We start from the raw sequence: 22,111 nt of genomic DNA, 5'->3' as shown, positions 1-22,111 counted from the left end.
ATGGCTAAGAGACAAACTTTGAATTTTACTGAGTCAGTGTTACAGTATGAATCTTTGATCCATGCTGTGCTAGCTATGTTTCTGTTTGTGTCCATTTGGTAATGCCATTAACAATAATGTAAGAAAAAGATAAGACTGTTACTATAATCCCAAGTTTGTATATTTTGCTGTGCAGGACCTAAAATTACCTGGATGTCACCATTCTGTGTACGTCTACATATTAAAAATGTTATTAAATATCTTTAAGCTTCATATGAAGCTTTTTGTGTGGCTTTGTGAGAGGCTAGCTTGATGTGGAAGGTTACATATTTGTTAATGGGGAAGTGTGCAGACATACTGAATTTTAAATGCGGCCTTACACAATGATATGTAAACAGTGTGGGACAGTGTGTGAAGTCACTGTGAAAAAGAATGTTACTAGGCTTTGCATGAAAATGTTTGTTGGATGAACAGAAGGATAGCAAAAACTTAGATTTGGCTTTAGTGGGAACCATGTGTGTCAAGGATGAGGAGTAAGGGCTGTTATATTACTTAACTGTCGTCAAGAGTGGTTGTATTAAGAACTATATTGTGGTGTCTCAGTGTATGCTTATAAAGAAGCAGTTAACACATTGTAGGAATGAGTAATATTGCATTTGCAAGACTATGCTACTATTTATTTATTTGACATTTGTTTACCGGGAAGATCCAACTGTGCCAGAAAGTGCCCATTTTCAGTGAAGGCCTGGGGAGAAAAGTCACAAAATTTCAAACATCAAGTACAGATATTTTTCATCACAAAGTATCATGTTACATTACAAAACAGCAAGTACAAAAATTTAAAATCACAAAGTATCATGTTATACTACAAAACATGAGTGAAAAAATTTTGTAATGAGAAAAACACAGAACATATGTTTCATAGTAGAGTGCACTGAAAAACAACATCAGTTGAAGAGAATATGTGAGGAAAAATTCAAATCATATTATTTGTTACATAGATTAGTATGTGGTAAATGAGATCTGAGACAATTCTAATAAGATATTATCAGGGATTACACGATTAGAGACAATGAGTTGAAATGGAGTGGAGTAGGAGGCTGGAGAGGATTGTGAGTGTGAGAGAAGTATAGGTTCATAGGTCGGTACTAGGCTGTCAGCCCGAGGGCCTACGTAAGCCTAGCCAACAAGGTTCCCTGGCTTACACCACCCAAGAAAGTTATTTTCTTGTGCCACTGTCGAGCAGACACACAGAAGTGATCCCCGGGGTGTATTTCCTATTTCCCATCCACTCATCAATATTTTTCTTGAAGAGTGCTAATGAAGAACTTTGCTTGACATAGATGTGTAGCCTGTTCCAGAGTATGGGAAGTCTCTGGGACAGGAATCTATCCCTCCAGCATGTCCTGTTTATTGTGGTGACAAGGTTTAGGTCTGTGTAGCTCGGACGGATTGGGATTTCTTTAGGTGTAGCATGTCCAACAGCTCTGGGTTTGACATAGCTTTATATGTTAGGCAGAGATCACCTCGGAGTAGGCGATATGCTATGGAGTAAAGCTGGAGTTTTTTGAGACAGTCAGTGTAGGGCATCTGTTTGAGGCCAGTAATCCTATTTGTGAGGGACTTCTGTGGCCTTTCCAGTTGCTCCAGATGTCTTGTGAGGTACATTCCAAAAGAGGCGTTGTACTCTATAATGGGTCTAATGAGTGTTGAGTAGAGGGGAACAATGACATTGTTTTTCCTGGATGAGAAGTCTTTTATGATGAGGTGTGCCACGTAGGAGGACTTCCTGACTACTGTGGCGATGTGACTATCAAAGGACAGACTACTATGCACCTGGGTCCCAAGGTCTCATCACTGTATTGTCCATCTGCATGGGTGTCATGAAGTTCACCACTTCTGTCTCAAGAAGCATGAAGTTGGCTTTGGAGAAATTTTTTACCATGATTTCCTTAATGGGGGGGGTGGTGGATATCAAGGGTGATTAGATCAAAGAGGAGTTGACTTCAGGTGTGGTAATGACTAGGTCTAGGATATTGTTGCCACTGGTGGGGGTGTGGATAAGTTGATCCAGGGCATTGGAGTTTATGAATTCCAGAAAGCATTGTGTGAAGGAGTTTTCCCAGTTAATGGAGGAGTAGTTGAAATCACCAATTATTAGGGTGTTTGGTTGAACCCTAATATTTTGCAGTACATCAAGAAAAAAGGATTTGGAATCCTGGGGGATCTGTAGCAAGCTACGATTTGGATTGCAGTTTTGCCCAGAGTTAGTTGCACTTGGATACCCTCAGATGCATTATGCTGAGCAACTAGCCTGGAGGTGTGGATATCCTTAATGAATATGGACACGCCTCGACCTTTGGTGTTCCGGTCCAGGTTACATGGCTGAAAAGTGTGGTATGAGTTATAGGCTGGTAAGTGCAGGGTTGCTCTCTGGAGCCTTGAACCAGGTCTCAGTCTCTGCACAGATATCTATGTTCTCCATTTTAAGGAGTGCCTCAAGTGAGTGCATTTTGAGATTTAGACTTCTAGCATTGAGTAGCATTACCCTCAGTTTTTGCTTGCCTGTTCCTGTTATGTTGGTGAATTTGTCATTTGAACCTTGCCTAAAAAAAGGCACTATAGGAGTGGCAAGAGCCTTAGCCAGTATCCGGAATCCCAGGTGCAGGCCATCTGGCAAAGCATCGTGGTTTTTCAACCATGTCATCCCAAGCAGACAGATACTGGATCCTCTTAAGAGTGACACCAGAAGCTGTATAGTGAGTAAATTCAGCCAGGACTGGCACAAGCTTTATATGGTATTCTTTTATGGAGCATTTAAAGGTGGGTAGGTTAGAAATAGAGTATAGGCTTTGTCTGGGGGATTTATTTATGGTGAGAAGTTTGTCTTCAGATCTGAGTTTTTTTGAAAATGCATACTGATTAATGGGGTAAGAGTTGGGCAGGCTAATGGTTTGTGTATGATTTTATGTATTGTTACAAGTTGAATGTAGGGGAGGGGGGTGGGGAGTTCCAGCTAAGGGTATGCAGACTTTTGCAGTGATGGGTAAAGGAGAATGAATTAGTAGCAAACTTGGCAATTTTGTTATAACAGACATAGTGGAGTTCTCGGATTCTGTGTCCCAGACAGTTATGACACTAGCCCTGAGAAGTAACCTACGGTCACCTAGAATGATACTGCAGTACAAACAAAAAATTATTGACTTCAACAATTAAGTTTCTGGTGTCATTCTAAGGGGATCCAGTATCTGTCTGTTTAGGATGACATAATTGCCAGACCTTGATGCTTTGCCAGAGATGACCTGCATCTGTCACCCCTGCGCTACCAAGCTATAACTCATTCCACACCTTTTGGTCCCGAAACATGGACCAAACTCCAAAGGCGGTGATGTCTCCATATTCACAAAGGATATGCACAATGCATTTGGGACACTTCAGGTACAACTAACATTGGGTAAGACTTTGATGCAGGGCATAGCCCGCTATAGGTCCCCAACCACATCCCTACACTATCACTCCATGTTCTTAAGCACCCTGGAATCTATCAAAGTCCAACCCAACACACTCATACAAGCAGACTAACTACCCCTCCATCAACTGGGAAAACTACTCAAGCACCAATACACTGGCCCAACGCTTCCTGGAATTTATCAATTCCAATGCCCTGGACCAGCTCACTCTGACCCCCACTAGAGGAAGCAACATCCTTGACATGGTTATTACTAACAAGGGAGACTGTTGCTCTACACCAAAAGTCAAAAGTCAATCCCTCCCTGGTCAGTTCTGACCATAAACTAATCACCATGGAAATCCACATCTCACCCACGCCCCACAAAGTTAACCACCTTGAAAAACTTGTCCAAAGCTGACTTTGGACTCCTAAAAACAGAGGTGGCTAACTTCACGGCATCTATGCCAATGGAAAATCGCTGCATGACTGCCGAATCATACACCAACGCACTGTACGAACATGTACATGAATGCATGGAACCAGCCATACCCAAAAAAAACAAGACGCTCTCCTCCAAAAAAAAAAAAAAAGCTAATCTGGTGGTTCATTGCCATTAATAAACTCTACAACAGAGGGAAGACATTGTTGCAGAAAAAAGTGAGGTCCCAAGACTGGAAAAACTCTCTTAATAGCCTCAACAAAAAGTTGAGATCCCTCACCAAATCCTCTAAAGTCAGCTACGAAGGCAGAACTTAAAAACAGTCACGAAGCTTTTTATAGTTATATTAAGAACATCCACCATAATACCCAGATTTGCTCCAAGTTACTGCACAATGGTACCTCCTATACTGAGCCAACAGACATTTCCAACGTACTTGGCCGACAGACTCAGTGCCAACTTTACCCCCCCCCCCCCCAAAGGACCAATCACAATACCGGAAGAATGTCAGGCACCCAGCATTACTGCATTGTCCAAGGCCAAGAATACAGTTTCCATGGGACCAGATAATATACCTGGCTGTGTTCTAAATGAACTGGCACGAAACGTGTGCCCTGTTCAGTCAAAGCCTCACCTCAGGCTTTGTCCCTACCAAATGGCACACTGCTACAGTCATCATTTCCATCTCCATAAAGGGGGAGTGACTACAGACCCTGGGAATTATCACCCCCATTAGCCTGACATGTAAAGCTATGGAGTACATCATCATGGACCTGATTAACAAAGCTATGGGAAATCTCCAAACTCTGGACACCATGCAGTTTGGCTATGTGAAAGAGATATCATGGCTGCTCAACCTGGTTGATTTCTTTGAGTCAGTCACCAGGCCTGTGGATGAAGGCAAGGCAGTGCATACAGCATACCTCAGTCTGGCCAAGGCCAATGATACCATTGCTCACTCAAGATTACATCACCAGGTGGGTTGCAAATTGGCTCACAGATAGAACAGTGTGAAAGTAGTGAAAGTAGTGAACTCAAGTCAGACTGTCGACCAGTCACGAGTGGGAGTCCCACAGGGATCAGACATGGGTCCTCTCCTGTTTGGCATCTATTTCTCAGAAGTCCAGACCAACACAAAGGGACCCTGGCTGACCAAGTTTGCAGACTACTGCAAGCTGGGAGCCATTATTAATTCCCAGGCCTCACTGAGACCAATGACTGGTGTCAAAACCATGGCTTTAAGCTTAATGCCAAAAATGTGTCATCCCTTTTGGTAGAAAACTAAACTCAGTTCCCACTGCCTAGTACACACCTATGAACAGTTTTTTTTTTAAAGGATGATTGTAAATTGGTGCTCCAGGTAGGGCAGAAGGTGGGTTTTGGCTACAGTAATTTTTTTGTGTGTGCTCAGAAAATGGACCATTTCTGGATAGCAGGGTTTTCTTGATACTGATTTGGATGTGGAGGCTAAATTTAAGATAATCATTTATTATGCCTCCTAACAGTCTGGTATGGTGAACTAACTTGTTTCAGTGCCACCTGCCGAAAAGATTTTGAAAGATGCTTTGTTACGGGTGCAAGTTTTGGGACGTTGAGTAGGAGTTGTGCCACTATAAGCTAGGTTTCAATGGAGATGACAGCTTGTTGAGAGATTTCTTGGAGGGAAGTTAAGGTGTTTGAAGAGCAGATGATGGTAGTGTCATCTGCATACTGAATCAAGGTGCATTCACAAGATGATGTATGTAGCTTATTGATAAATATTGAACAGTAATAGGCTAAGGATGGATCCTTGTAGGACTTTGCATTTCACAGCTTGTTACCTGTTGGTAAGGTACCTAGAGAATCACTGAAAAGATGGAGAGGCTATACCCAGGGTGGAAAACGGAGAGTTTACTGTAAGAGACCATATCAAAAGGTTTTGATGTAGCTGCAGTATTTCTAGATCCAAGTGTATTACAGTTGCGAGCTTTATTGACAGTGTCTGTAAATGATAGCAATGTGGCACAGGTGCTGTTGTCTGGACGAACATATGCTCTATATTGGTGATTACATTTATCGATGAATACATCTTAAGAATTTTAGACAGGATAGCTATGAGACAAACTTGGAACGTCAATGGAATTACCTCCTTTATTTATGTGGGGTAATGCATGCCATTTTCCACAAGTTAGGGACATATGACTCTGTAATTGATCTATTAATAACAATGCTGATTGGATATGCTATTGCATCTGCAGCTAGATTTTAGTATTCTGGGAGAAGGAACAAGGTTTTAATTTTAGTTTATGTAAAAGTAAAAGCTTTATGAGAGAGAGGAGTTGTCTGCATGTGTATTGAAAAGATTGGAGTTTTGTGAAGGAAATGTGGTAGGAGAAGTTGGCCGTGTATCAGGTGAGTTTGTGTATTGAAAGAGAGCCATTTGAAAAGGGGGAATGTCTGTGACTCTTTGTACCTGGACTGATGCGATAGGATACAGCAGACCAGAATTAGAGTTGTTTTTATGGCTATCTTGTAGCCAAATAAAAGGCTTTTCTATTAACTTGACTATTTCATAGCTGTGTAAATAGTTGTGAATTTGTCATTCTTACATTTTGCCGAAGTCTTTCTATTGGGTATGGCTGTTTTTTTTTTCTTTTCATTCTTCTTGTATGCTGTGGGGCTAAGATGTTAAGCATATTTAGAAATGCTGCACCAAATTATTCACCTGCATCATTTAAGGGGTCTCTTTAGAATGGACCAGTTAACTGCCTTCAGCAATCAGACTACTTTGAGAATATGGAGATTACATGTAGTTTTGCGCTCATGTTGCTTTGTTAGTTGTGTAACACTCCTGTGGGTATATCATGGCAGGTGATCACTTTTAGTGCATCAGGGAGGGTACCAGAGGTGGTTATGTTAAGATGGGCTGGTAACCAGAATCCAATCCAGGATAGATTGTTGGGAGTTATTTTTATCATGTTGTGTTGGTGTATTAAGTTGAATGAATCCAAAAAGGTTCATGCTTTTGATCACCGAATTTGCAGATAAATACTGCCAGTCAAGGTTTACATCACCCAGGAGGGTAATTTCATTTGTAATAGAATCTATTAGCCAGGATAGTATGTTTTCAAATATTGGAATGTACGGTCTTATGGAGATCTAGAACATGGCAATGCACGTGCTTTTGGCTCTATTAAGTTTTAGGAATAAAATTAGAATTTCTGCATAGAGAGTTGGTGCATGTATATTTGGAAAGATTATAGCTATTCCACCTGCTTTTTTGTGTTTTCTATGAAGCCTGATTTTTTTTTTGGGGGGGGGGGGGATGGGGGGATAAAGTCCAGGCAGGAAGTTGGCCGAGGTGGAGTAAGTACTAACTTTGTAAAACTGCAGCAAGACAAATCCTGATAAATTTTAAACGCGGTAAGACAAACTGGTAAATTGCCAACATACAGTATTATAGTGACTTTGGTCCTCCCCTCATCTTGGTTGTTTCTCCAGCTACTCTAGCATTATGTCAAGCCAATCAAGTACTTCACTGGAAGGCAGTTACTACCCCCACCCAATCGATAAGGTCTTTGTACTAGGAGTCACAGCAAGCATTTAACTATGGCTTTTACTGCCTTTCCAGTGATGTTCTACACTGCTAGAGTGTTAATTTAACTTCATCTAAAGCAGATTCAACACTACAATACAGAACACAAACTAGGGAAAAATATAGTTTAGTTTGAGTCTTGGAAATTGCCTTCCATAGCTTTTAACTGAAGACTTTTTCTTTTGAATTTTTTGCAGCTGGAGGTGTAACTGATCTGGACAAGTTCCTTTTGGTAAGTGTGGATTATGTTAACTTTTCAGCAACAATCAGACTTACTGTGTGCTTGATATGCTGTGAACTAGGTAGATAATGCAGCAGAGTGTAGACAAGTAGTACATTTCTGCTTTACAGCCTTTAAACAGGAAAAAATAAGGAAGCTAGCAGGAGATGCATGCACATTTGAGATTACTAAATACAAAAATAAATAGAGGTGTCTGTCCATGGTTTAGAAAATAAATTAAGAAATGTGTTGCTATGCAAGTGTGGGACTACTGAGATGGAGGTGGACTACAAAGTGCCAAGATAATAATATGCAGGCATGACATTGTCTTGCATAGGAAACACACAATATTATAAAGTTGGATTCAAAGATGGTGGGAGAAGTACAAGCAGCTAAAGACAGTTTTGGGTCTGCACCTTAAATTAACCGAAACTGGCAACTGGAAGGGTCAAAGGAGAGGAAAAAATACAGTAAAAGGCTGAACTGTGAAAACTTGGAAGAAACTGAAAGCAGTGTGGTGGATCAGGTGAGAAAAGCATGTTGTAGTAGCATCTGAAACGCTTCAGTCACACTCAAGAGGAAAGCTGACCCAAGTAGAGATTTTCAAGATAAGGTGGGTTAAAAGCAAAAAAAAAAATATATATATAGCCACATCTAGAATGGTGCCACACTAAGATTCTACAGTATTCCTCAACTTCTACCTTGCATTAAATGCTAGTCATTAAAGGTTCAAAACTCTGTAGCTTTTGGGAACCTGTAAGGAAATTTTGACCAAATCTTATCACACCAGAAAGGAAGCTAGCAAGTTTCATACCCAATCATCTAAAACTGCCACTGTTTGGAGTATGTAAAATCAGTAGTTCTGGGTCAGTTCGCTATGCCAGTTAAATAAAAAATTCAGTACAAAAACGTAGTTTGCCACTTGGGACAGCAAGAGGGCAAAACAAATGTAATGGAGCAGTTTTATCTAACCCAAACCCATCCTTCCCGTTTAAATGGGAATCTAGGAACATGTTGAGTTAGTAATGTACAAGCTTTTAACGACATGAACACATCCCGATGTCAACAGCATGATTACTTATGCTGCTAAATGGGGAAAGCTTGTGTACAAATACAACTTTCCAAAATTAAATACATCTTACCAACCATGTACAATCTTTGGATGAGAAATGGTAAGAAAGGCTCATGTACTACCCTAGCTTTCTGAAAATAATCATTCACCCAAGCTATGCAATATCTGCAGACATCTTATAGAAAAATAAAGAAACTGTATCTGAAAAAATGTATAAAATTTATTTTTATCATGTTATAGTGAATCTCTGTATACAAAGAAAAAAAATGCTTTATGCCAATATGTGCATATGAATATGCAAGTCCAGTGAGTCCACAATAGGAATACTTGGGAGTTCAGGACAGCCAGAACTAGTCAGTACTGTACATCATATAAATTATATAACTTAATTTTCTCTTTACACATATACAAACAAAAAGCTTTTTACAAAGTAGTAGGTGGTGAAATGCCAGTGCCCATACTACACCTCAAAAGTTGTAAGTTGTAAAAGAATGAATCTGTTTTATGAACCCAACCCGAGTGCATAATGTGCAATACAGGCATACAGAACTCCAAAGATACAATGCAAAACCAGGTACACATTACAAGCAAATGAAGTGTGTGTTTGCCACTACAACCCACTTCCTTCAGTATGGTCCCCTCACTGTAAACACGATTTTTTTTAAGAATGGGGAGGGAGAAACCCTCAACTATGCAATGGACGAGCACACATACCATGATTTCAATTGAGGCAGAGTCTTGAACTCACAAAATTTAGAGCAAGGCGAGATAGCACCTTGCTGACAAAGTGTAACAGACTTCCAACATACACAATGATTAGCCTTACAAAATGATCTGTAACTATACACAAAATAAACATTTGCTGTACACATATACAAAAGATAAATCTTTAGAAAGCATTATATTTAACAATTGGAACACTACATTGTAATGACCACCCCTTCTGTAAGAACAAAGATATCCACATGGTCCAAATCGAAAACAGTGAAATTACAAGAACATTTGCAAGTGACAACTGTGTGAAACCATGCTACATACATGCATGCAAGCACTGGAAGTTAAGGACAAAACCGTTAAGTGTTGCATACATCCAATACTCAGATCGGGCTAATGTTATGTAGCCCTTTACTGTCCATTTTCAAGGATATACATGGAAAGCTACCACAACTAACTCCCAAAATAACGTCCTTCTTATTCTCAAATACAAGTAACCACGTCTTGGGCAGTAAATAAAGTTTCTCTAATTGGATTGGCACTTTCCCTTTCAGCTTCGGCTACAACCTGGATTGTGTTCTGGACGTCCAGGGCATCTCTTCCCAATAGAATAAATACCAATCTTGCTGTTTTAACGCCCGCCTGGGGACTGGTCCTCTCTTGCCTTTTCTGGTTTTGAAAGTAGTGCTGTAGAGAGAGAGAGAGAAAGAAAGGGGGGTGTTAAGCTAAGTCCAGTCTGGTAAGAAAACTTGAGCATAACTTTTTTTTTTTTTTTTTAATTAGAGCAATTGTTCATCTTACAAGCTAAAACAAAAACGATCTGAACACAGGAAAATGCACACCATAAACACTGAATAATTACACCCTGTAAAAGTATGCACGCTTTGCAATATATATGACAAAAAAATAAATAAATAAAAACATTCCCAGTGACCATAGAACAGTCTACTGCGCCAGTAACTACTCAAAAAAATGTTCAAAGATGAGGAGTGCATTCACATACTCACGTACATTAAAATACAATTCTCCGTTTCCCTCACAGCTTTTAATACTGTTTTTTTTTTCTTAGTCCAAGACTGCAATCTGTAACCTAAAGCCACAACAATAAAAAAGGCACCATTCGTGACTACACTTTAGGCCTGCCCCCGAGGCCCCCCTCCCCATTTTCGTCCTGCAAAAAAACAACTGTCCCACAATGAACTTACTCACCCGTCCCCCTCCCTCCAGCAGCACAGTTTCCCGCCACTGGGACTTGTTTTGCAACTTCTATATCCTCTCTTGAACTTTTTTTTTTTCGGGGAGTGGCCAATGATTGAGGAACTTTTTCGTCGTTTACAACTGTCACATGCGAACAGCCAACTCCCACTTTACTATCAAAACAAGCATGCTTCCTCACAAGATTGTAAAACTAGAACTCAACCAAGTAATTAAAAAAATCCGAGCATTATACCTGCTATAAATACTAATCCAAGGGACAACTGGAAGGAGCTTGGAGTCGACTCAAACAAGGATGACCCAGCTGCTTTTACCGGCCTAATTGCGCAGTAATTTTTAGTATAGGATGGTTATTATAAAACAGCTGCAAAATAAAAGTAACTTACCATAATGTGCTACTGGCTTTTCCTATCGAAAGAGTTTTCGGTGTACTTCGCTGAGGGCCTCAGCAGGCTGCCGCAAAGGGAGTATGGCCCTCGGGGTAGTTACCTTCGGTGGTCCAGCAACCGTGGTTCGTTTACGTTTAGTAAAATAATCTGCAAGATGATAAGACTGTTATTACACTAATACAGGTAATATACTTTTACAAATAGTAGGTCTCAACCGGGTTTATATATTAACGTCCCTAGTGGAGCAATTGCGCAATACTGTGGGCGGGGGTACAAAACCAAAACATCTACATTAGTCTATACATTTTAATTAACCCACAATAACTAATCTGCCAAGACAACACCACTTTTAATAAAAACGTTGCCAAAAGCAATCTGCACAAATTAAACTCTTTCAACACTCCACGTACCCGAAAGGGGTCTTGTGTTGCGCAATACAGGGGGACAGCTAAGCGCAACTCAAACAAACAAACCACGTAGTACTTCTGGAGATTATTTAACTACATGCAATTAAGGATGCATGCAAACTCTACCTGTGATTGGATTCTGGGTCACATCAGACTTCTTTGCGGAATTTGCCCTTTTCAGACTACCGGCAGCCCGTCGCTTGTTTGTACCCATCGGGATCTGGTTCGAAGTAGGACTTCCACTACTTAAAGTTTTTTTCTTGACAAGTCCTGTGCCATTTGACCCCAATAACGTAGTTTGTTCAATTACTTGCGATTCTGTACACCGATGCCCTTTGCCCAGGGGATACGCTTCTCCGAACACAGCAGTACTTGGCACGACCTCCGCCCCATTAGAGCTCTCTCCGTGCACACTAGGTAACTTATCGTTCTTCACCCGATCGTAAGTCAAGCCATCAAGCAACCGATTATTAGTCTGTATGCTTAATTTCCACTGAAGATCATCCAAGGTGCGCTGCTCTTTAGCTGAAAGTGGTCTGCTGTTTGGGTCCACATTGGAGTAAAAGATGTCTCTATAGAAATTGGGCAAGTTTTCACTTTTTAAGCTCTCCCAGGCAAAAACACCTGGCAGTGGTGTTTCAGAATTGAAATCGAAATTCCACTTCAAACGATCGTGACTCTGCATTTCTTTAAGCTGCTCTTTCAAATCCTTCTTTAGCTCCTCATGATCAACGGGACCAAACAGACTTCTGCAGGTTGCTCTGCTCACTGCAGCAGCAGCAGGGAGCTCCTTAAGCACGGCTTGGCGAGCCGTTTCAGACAACGCCAGCTTCGTAAAAAATGCCATGATCTTCTTCTGTTCAGTACCTTTTAACTACTAAAGCAACTGTGTGAAGGAAATTCACACAAAGTCCTTGTATCAGAAAAACAACAACTACGCACTACCAAGTCTTCCAAAACACACCTACCATTCCTTTATATATACGTACTCGGGCGAACGAGAAAATAAAATGTAGGTAGTGAGGGAGGGGTTTCAAAACATTGACGTAGAGAGTACAGGCGTGGCTTATAGAGTAGCGCGAGGAGGTCGAAGGACTAATGGTCCTGCACTAAATAGTGTTTTTTAGCTAAGGGCCGTACGCTGTAACGGTGTTTGTTGATGAAGAAGGTTTATTTAATAGGTGTGCCTGTTGATCTCCTCTATCAGACAGTTATGTTTGTGTGTGTGTATGTATACCTGTTACGGGAAAATTATACTTCGTTTACCAATAAGTTTTCGAAATGTATGGTGAGATTCTGGTATAGGTTCGCCACGACTTTATGTGATAACCACGAAATTAAAGGAAATGGCGTATTGTGCTAGGCATATAATAATCAATGCGGGACTGATCGCTATTTTAAGGAATAGTGGCCTAAGTTATGTCTGTACCGCATTATTAGTGTCTTCCCACGGACGCAACTTGCGCACAGTTTTGTGACTGCTTTTGCCTGCAAGTTACACGGTTATTTCAAGAGTTCCGTGATGAGAGGGGTAGTTTTGCACTCAACTGTGTGACCCATACCCGTTACAACTTGCTTATGTTTAAATAAGATAAATGTGAGTGCAATTTTTAGACATCATCTCAAAAACACACACCTTTCAAACTATTAGCACACAATTTCTGGGCAAAGATAAAAACGTTGGGTGGCTAGCCTGAGACAGAGATCCAAATCCGCAACGGATTTTTAAAATACTGCTCTTAGAAATTTGCGAGAATAACATTTTGCATTGGTATGCATTTTCTGACGGTTATGAAGTCCGAAACTAAAATGTTTGACATTATTTGGTGACTTCAGCAGCTGATTTGCTATAACACCTTACATGTTATATTCTGCCAAATACTGGACTTTGGAGAGTTTTTTCTTTTTATTAAATTTGTGTATTTTTGTAGTAACGCGTTGCTAAAGCATTGTAGACAAAACGTGGATGGAGCGGTGAATTGCAGTCAGTTTCATTACAGTCCACTCTAGTAAGAGGGACTTTTGACTTAAACAACTCTCTTAAACGTTGAATTTTATGACACACGCATCCCCTATTTTTTATTCCTGTATTGGCGATATCTGCGGTAGCGATGTCGCCTCACAGTTAGACGTTGCCCGTTCGATTCTCAGTTAGAGTGTCTTCTATGTGGCGACATGCGTGAATGGGCATTCCTTCGGTGAAGGTTGTGCGTTAGGCCCGGCAAGCCAGCACGTAAAAATCTACTGCCAATCATTAGCGGACCGGAGTTCCGCTGTGGCGACTCCTAACCGGGAAAAGCCGAAAGACCCAAACAATTGGCTATATTGAAGTATATTAACCCACCAGTTAGTTCGTGCAGGAATGGGCGTGGTCTATTTGATTGACAAGGCGGCGGGCAGAGATTCAATATCACCTCTGGCGATATTGAAGTGTATTATACCATGACCCCCCCCCATTAATATTCCAAAATGTGCACGCTGATTGGTCAGCGTGCCCGTTGTAAATCGACTTATACTAATGGAAAAAGGTACGGTCGCCCAGACTTTTTCCATTAGTATAAGTCTTTTTTAAAACACTGTCTCGCTATGTTAAACTCCTTTAACATAGCGAGACAGGTTTAAAAAAAGCAACAGAGATCTCCGTTGCTTTTTTTAAAGCTGTCTCGCTATGTTAAAGGAGTTTAACATAGCGAGACAGTGTGTAAAAAGCAACGGAGATCTTGCTTTCTCTGTTGCTTTTTTCAAAACTGTCTCGCTATGTTAAATGAGTTTAATATAGTGAGACAGTTTTAAAATAAACAAGGGAGATTCTCCGCTGCTTTTTTTAAAGCTGTCTCGCTATGTTAAACCAATTTAACATAGTGAAACAGTAAAAAGCAACAGAGATCTTGCTTTTGCCCACAGCTCTGATGTTCTGCGTAGGCATATGCATGCGCAGTACATCAGAACTGCCGCAGAATACCAGACAGCTTTGGAAGGGCAGCAAGGAGGCATTATACAATGCCATTATTTAAGAAAAGTAATTATTTTTTTTCTTAAATAATGTCATTGTATAATAGCAATAACCCACTTCTGGGTGTGGATAATGCTGGATTTACCCACGGTTGGCTTTGTTTGGCCACTCGGGCTTCGCCCTCGTGACCAAACCACGCCAACCGTGGATAAATCCAGCATTACCCACACCCAGGCGTAGGTTATTGCTATATTAACCCACCAGTTAGTTTGTGCAGTAATGGGCGTGGCCTGTTTGATTGACAAGGCGGCGGGCAGAGATTCAATATGTAAATACACCGTGCTTGACACGGAGTCCATGTACACAGTGAACTCCATCCTCGTCGAAATTATTACTTTCTCCTTTTGACTGACTGAAATGTGATGTACAACAGGCATTTTAGTTTTATGCCCCTAGTAAAACATTTCTTTTTTGGTAGTGAATGTCTACAATAAAACATTGGGTTGCTTTCGGCACAGATGCTGAATATTAATTACATTGCAATGTGTCAGGTTGGGTTTGGGCGGGGCTTGCTACTTCGCATCTGGTGGGTTAATACACTTCAGTATCACCCAGATTTTATACTGCCTGTAGGGTGGTGCAATGTTGGCCTATTGTAGTCCTCATAAAAACTGTGTGTGGTATTTTGCACCTGTTATTGAATGCATGGACTGTTGTGGCATTAATTGACATGTCTCGCTGGTGTAGTGATTAGGTTATAACAGCAGGATATATTTTCTTTTGTATTTTCCTTTGAAAACATTGAATATAATTTTTGAAAAAAAAAATGCCCAAAACATATATGTGGCATACTTGCATTCCAATCTGTTGTTTCCCTTGATCCTTTCTTCACAAAGCCAAGAAGAATGTGTAAACTGAATTTGTTGTGTTGGATGTGGTGCTGCTTTGCATTAGTACCAATCCGTTTTCTAAGCCACTTGACCTGGTGAGGTTTAAAGTGGTAACAAGATAATACATGTAAGTTAGGCTTGCCTATCCCTGACAACAATTCCCAGCTGATCTTGCAGGATCTCTAGGTTTCCACTGGTAAGTTGAGAGATATAATCTTTCAAGTGTGTTCTGGATGTGCACCATGGCCTTCACTTAGTAGGCAGTCCTTGCCTGGTAACCTGCTGCAGAAGACCTTCAGGAAAAGCCTTGTCCAGGTGTCTGATCCACCCTAGTTGACTCCTGTCAACTAGAAAGAACAGTAGCCCTACTCCCAAGACCCTTTAAGACTGCCAAGATCCTCACTTACCATGTAGAATGAAACAATGAACTCAGCAAAGGAACTTTTATCTCCATAGCTTATATTGTGATCTCATCATTTTGATCACTGCCCAGAGTTTGTGACCAAAGGTGAGTATGGAGATATATACTGACTGGTAAACTGAGAGCTTTGTCTTGTAACAGAACTCTCAATTTAAAATCACAGTCCAGAGCAACATCTGGAGTCCTGCTGCCTTTGGGTTTATCTGCTGATCAATCTCCTCATCCTCCTCTACCCTCACTCATAAACAGGGTTTCAAACCACCTAAACTCTTGATGCAGCTGCTCTCCTTTCATCTGCAGAGTGCAGTCTAAGTCTTTTCCTGGAAAGAACCATGACTTCTGATTTTGAGGTACAGATTTTCATCCTGTCTGTTTCATACTACAATAAATCACTGCAGTCCATATTGGAAGTCAGCAAATTGAGTACAGTGTCATCTGGAAACAATAAAAAAACAGTCAAATCCCCAGCCTGGATACTCGCCAAACCTTGAATGTGCCTTGATATGTTGTCTGTGAAGAGGAACACCCTACCAGAATTCTACACCTACCTGACTGTATTTAACTAAACACTGAGAATACAGGGCCAGCTGGAATACAAGGACGCCTGGGACTCCACATACAACTTTGAACAAGATAGCTGCATTACTGTGATAAGTAAAAATACCATCAGAGATGAAGCACCATTAGGTTAGAGTTATAACGCTCCAGCTATGACCAGAGTTCGATTAGTGGCTCAGGTCACTGCTGGAACTGGTAAGGATATAAATGAATGAAGGGGCTTCACCCTTTGACTTCTCTCAGGAGGTAGGAATTTGATGTCTAGGGGTATATGTATTAAACTGATACCCAGTGAAGCCCAGGGATCTATATACTGGTGCCTGACAGTGAAGGTAAGGACGGTTGCAGGCTTCGGCTGCTTATGAAGGGGAGCAGTAGTGCTGGTCCATACTGTGTATATGTGTGTTCTCCACATGTGCAACTACTGAGAATATGTAGGATGCTAGGGCTAAAAGCTGCCCAGATGCAATCAGCGGCAACAACAGTTCTCAGATCCACTCCTCCATCATGAACTCACACATCAGTATATGGTGGGATGGTGACGTTGGGCCAGCCAGTGATGAGAATTACTGGCCCAGGTGCTGAAAAAATGCATATGGTGTTCTAGAGAAAACAGACATAGGAGGCCTAAGCTGTCATGGCATATCAGGCCAAGAGGCCAAAGGAGGACTTGCCATAAAAAAAAATACCATCACAGGGAACATGGTTAATGTCTGCTTGAAAGAAGTGTACCATTAATAAATGGAAGAAATCATGGCAGCTTTGCTTTGGAAATGCTTGATTAAAAAGTTCAAAAACACTAGTAAACTTATTAAAATAAATCTTCTTCTTCTTTCGGCTTTTTCCCGGTTAGGGGTTGCCACAGCAGATCATCTGTCCGCTCATGATTGGCAGTGGAGTTTTACGGTGTCAAGTTGCCAGCCCGGCGCCCAACCTTCCACAGAAGGCACGCACACACTCACACCTAGGGCCAATTTAGAGTGTCCAATCCACCTACTACACGTCTTTTGGGATGTGGGAGGAAACAGGAACACCCAGAGGAAACTCACACGACCACAGGGAGGACATAAACACTCTGCACAGAAGGCACCCCAGCTGAGGATCAAACCGAAGAACCTCTTGCTGTGAGGCGGCAATGCTAACCGCTGCACCACCGTGGCCGCCCAAACTTATTAAAACAAATAAAGACTAAAAAAAAAAAACTTTTCCACAAAGAACAGAGGCAAAAAGTTGTATAAAATGAGTGCTTGTTTTCTTTATTAAATAGAACTTCTTCAGATTAAACACAATCAAAAGTCGTAGTCTTTAAAAGTCACAGTCTTTTAAAGCAAGAATTGACCAATCACAATGTTTGATACAATAAAAGCTGACAGTTAAAGAAACAGAACATCTCGTACAGCTTACACCACTAAAATACATTAGAAAGTAACTGTTCAGCAATTACTTAAAAAAGACAGTGTTGCAACTTTACTGACTAATGGAATAATATTGAAACAAAGTAACACAATGCAGTTTTCAGAGTTTGTCTGCTCTAATATGAAGTAAACTAGACATGGAAATTCTGTCATTTAGACCAAGGACTTGTGTTGCATTCAGTAATATTTTCTAATAAACTTCCTTGGTCTACAGCAAGGCTGACCAGTTGCCTCCCTGTGGATTACAATATACTTTTTCCAACACACAACAAATACATTTTTTAAAAGTAATGCACATACTAGCATGTTTCGCTAAGGCATTAGAAATATGTTTTGTTTTAATAGCATAGCAATGCTGATATATCCTGCTTTTCAAATCTTTTTCAGTTTTTCCGATGTAGAAAGCTGACAAGATAAACAAGTTACTAAGTAAACCACACCACTGGATCGGCAGTCGTAGTAGCCTTCTGTTCTAATTACATTAGGGTGATTGTTCACCACTGTATTGGGTGTCTTATTGATAAAGTGACACTTCTTACAGGACCCACACTTTTTCATACCATTAACACTGGGTCATATAGAAGGTTTGTGGCCTTTCAGACTATACTTGATACTCTTGTCCTTTTTATATACAATTTTTGGGTGATGTCCAATTTGTTCAGTTAACCCAAACACTCCAAAGACACGGGACCACTTGTTATCAAGCATAGCCCTAATAGCCCCATTACTATGGTGGTAAGTCATCATCGTGGTGTTGAAAAACGTATCTGACCCCTTGTTCTTACTAGATAACTCCAGACCATGTAAAAGTGGCCCATATTGGGTATGCCTGTGCTCCTGTGTAAAGGTAATTAGTTCGTCTGTCATAGTGGCAGGGTATTCCTGTCAAGAAACATTTTCTTAAGCTGTATCAACTCACTATTAAAAACACTGTCTTTTCATAATAAGCCTAGATAAATGAATCATTTGCCCTTTGGATAATTTTTTTTGCCAATAAGAGTGGAAGCTGTTAAAATGCAAATAACTATTAGAATATGTAGGCTTCCTATAAATGATGGACTTGTGTGTGTGTGTGTGTATATATATATATATATATATATATATATATATATATATATATATATATATTTGTTGTTGTTGTGTCTTTCTGCTTTTCCCGGTTAGGGGTCGCCACAGCGGAACTCCGGTCCGCTAATGATTGGTAGTTGATTTTTACTTGCCGAGTTACCAGCCCTGACGCACAACCTTCAACGAAGGTATGTCCATTCATGCATATCTCCACGCAGAAGACACTCTAGCTGAGAATCGAACCGGACAGCGTCTTACTGTGAGGCGACAACGCTACCGCAGCACCACCACCACAGGTATATATATATATATATACACTCTCTAACTGGTGGGTAAATGATAGAAAGATAGTGCAGAATTAATATATTCAGTAAATGAACCGATTGTTTCTAAACCACCTTTCCACAAAATTTAAATGTCATCCAGGTATCTGAAATATTTAATAATATAGTCTTTGACCAGTGAAGAAAAATATACTTCTTTTCCTAGCACCAGAGTATAATGTTGGCAAAAATGGGAGCAGATGAAGCTCCCATTACTACACCCATTATCTGTTTAAAGATTTCATTGTCAAACACACCAAAGATATTCTTAAGAACAATTCCGTAAGTGGGTAAATAATATATATAAGTAAAAAGTCCAAAGAAGTACCCATAGTCAGGGCTTCCAGAAATATAGTTAACCCTTCTTCATGTGAGATTACCAAAATAAATCTTTAACATCAATACATAAAAAAGATATCATCACAAAAATCACACTTAGGTTCATAGGTGTGTGCTAGGCTAATGGCCCTGGGGCCTTTACAAGCCTAGCCCATAGAAGTGCCCTGGCATTGTGCCGCCCGTCGTTAGTGCCCAGTGCCTCTATCAAGTAGAGCCACTGGAGTGATCCCTGGGGTGAACTTTCTATTACCCATCCACTCATCAAAATTTTGCTTGAAGAGGACTAGTGAGGTGCTCTGCTTGACATGTATGGGAAGTCTATTCTAGAGCATGGGTAGTCTCTGGGTTATGAACCTGTCCCTCCAGCATGTTCTGTTGATTGTGGTAATGAGGTTGAGGTCTCTGGAGAGTGTGGTGCGGAGGGATTGGAATAGTTCTTTAAGAAAGTGCCATGAATCAACTAAAATATGTGGTTTGTCATAAAAAAGCCCTCAAGTTTATGGTCCAAGAATTTGGCTAAAGGCTCAGTCTTTGATCCCTTAGCAGCCACTATGAGTCTCAAAGGGGCTCATCCAAATTCTTATGGACCTTAGGAATACCAAAAAATAGATAGTATATAGGGCTTTTAACTCAAAGAAAACTCATGAAAGAACACTCCAAAAACAAGTCATTCAAGGCCAAATCAAATTTGTTGTGCACTGTTTTATATTATATATATATATATATATATATATATATATATATATATATATATAGATAGATTCACTTTAGAAGCTCGAAATACTGAAATATTGAAATTCAGTATTTCAAGCCCATAAAGTGGAATCCTGAAAAGAACGAAAACTTGGAAGCACGAAATTCAAAATCTTGCATACTGGAGATTTTGAATTAGCGCTTCTGCTGTACATAAACACACACCTTCCTCCCCACACACAAACACAAGCTCTGTCCTACATAAAAGCACCCCCACACCCCCCCTACTTAAATATTTTAACTCCGAGGTCGCACTCCATACAAAAACACACAAAACACCATCACACAAGCTACATTCTCCTCGCACACGCACACATCACAGCAACAAAACACACTAACACACACCACAGCCCCTACCCAAAACCCTTAGCACATAAACAATTACCTGAATCCATAACCACAGCGAAACACCAGAAGCGCTAATTCAAAATCTCTGGTGTACAAGGTTTTGAATTTCTTCCTTCTAAGTTTTCGTTCTTTTCAGAATTCCACTTTATGGGCGCGAAATACTGAATTTCGATATTTCAGTATTTCGAGCTTCTAAAGATCCATATATATATATATATTTAACTTAACTCATTATCACAACTGGAGGTAAAAAAATGTTCCATCATGCAAATAATTCATCATTTTCCTGACGTAAATTAAATGGTCCATAATAGCACACACGTTTATTTACGCATTTGTTTATCTGGTGGGTAAAACAACTCTAATGATATGTATTCAGTCATAACGTGGAAAGATCACAAAATATGCAACAAACTTGTACTTTACCTTAATAGTTTGCTATTACTGTGCTGTTCAGGGGGTGCTTGTTAAACATGATCACCAGTAGTGTATTCAGGAGAAAACCCCCATGTGTATAGGCTAGCTGTAGAAGAGCCTTTTGTATTAAGAAAATGTTAATGAAAATCTTGATTCATTTTTATGGCAAATATGCAATAATATGTACCCAAATCTTTGACACATACTTGCAACAAATTGTTTTTTTTTTTCAAAGGAGACTAGGTGAGTGGTGACATGTAGCTTCCTTTATGAGGGAAATGTCATATATACTAACAAAGAATATACATTATCATGGTGAATGAGTAAAAGTGGTTAGAAGTGATATGCTTTCACCAAACACCTTTACTGTAAACTGACTGTAATATATGCCTGTTAATTGTCCTTGAGTTTGTAAAATGTCCCTGATTTTGCCTCATATTTTTGGTCCATCTATCATGAACATTTTGATTTTTCTGGGAAATTACAGAGCATTATGGTCAGTCGGGTATGTGTTCATATTATAGAGAATATATGTTGTTTAAAACCCATTGCCCTAATAACCTTTTAAGAGAATTAGAGAATTATGCCTGATTTTTTGCCTTTGTTCAAGATTCTTGAGCAGATAATCTGAGAGCTATGCTATAATGGTAAGAGCATGTGACTCGCTATATCTTGCAACTTTAACTCTCCTTAAGAATATTTGCCTCTTTTCACACATTATCTGTGACATTCTCCTTCATTAAATAACATATACACTTTTAAAGATTTTATACTACTACTATGTCTTTCGGCTTTTCCCGGTTAGGGGTCGCCATAGCAGAACTCCAGTCCGCTAATGATTGGCAGTAGATTTTTACATACTGGCTTGCTGGGCCTAACGCACAACCTTCAACGAAGGAACGCCCATTCATGCATGTCGCTACACAGAAGACGCTCTAACTGAGAATCGAACGGGCAACGTCTGTGAGGCGACAACGCTACCACAGCACACAGGCTGGCAGATTCATAAACATCATGCTGCATTCCATAACTTGCGCACATGCGTGGTATGCAGTCTGGACAGGACAGTGGTGTGATTTATGGAAATTAATCATGTTAAGAATAGGCCATTTGCAAGTAGTTCTCACTATATTTAGCACGCTGTCTCACAGCTAAGTAGAAATGAT

General features: G+C 40.2%; 1 protein-coding gene across 1 annotated transcript; it reads right to left on the bottom strand.

The window, feature by feature from the left end:
- Positions 1-8,937: 8,937 nt before the first annotated feature.
- On the bottom strand, positions 8,938-12,858 carry LOC122811520. Its single transcript, XM_044083406.1, has 3 exons — positions 11,587-12,858; positions 11,051-11,200; positions 8,938-10,136 (listed from the first exon to the last, which is right to left on the bottom strand). Exons 1-2 carry the CDS (start codon positions 12,305-12,307, stop codon positions 11,073-11,075), a joined length of 849 nt encoding a protein of 282 aa, XP_043939341.1. The 5' UTR covers positions 12,308-12,858; the 3' UTR covers positions 8,938-10,136; positions 11,051-11,072.
- Between the last annotated feature and the right edge of the window lie 9,253 nt (positions 12,859-22,111).

Source organism: Protopterus annectens, chromosome 9.part0 (assembly GCF_019279795.1).
Source record: "Protopterus annectens isolate FY-2018-M chromosome 9.part0, PAN1.0, whole genome shotgun sequence".
NCBI lineage: Eukaryota > Metazoa > Chordata > Ceratodontiformes > Protopteridae > Protopterus > Protopterus annectens.
This window is presented reverse-complemented; position numbering and strand designations above follow the sequence as displayed.

Coding starts and splice junctions, on each gene's coding strand:
- LOC122811520 (XM_044083406.1), bottom strand. CDS start 12,307: ATGGCATTTTTTACGAAGCTGGCGTTGTCTGAAACGGCTCGCCAAGCC. Junction 11,201..11,586: donor GACCCAGAATCCAATCACAG/GTAGAGTTTGCA, acceptor ATCATCTTGCAG/ATTATTTTACTAAACGTAAA.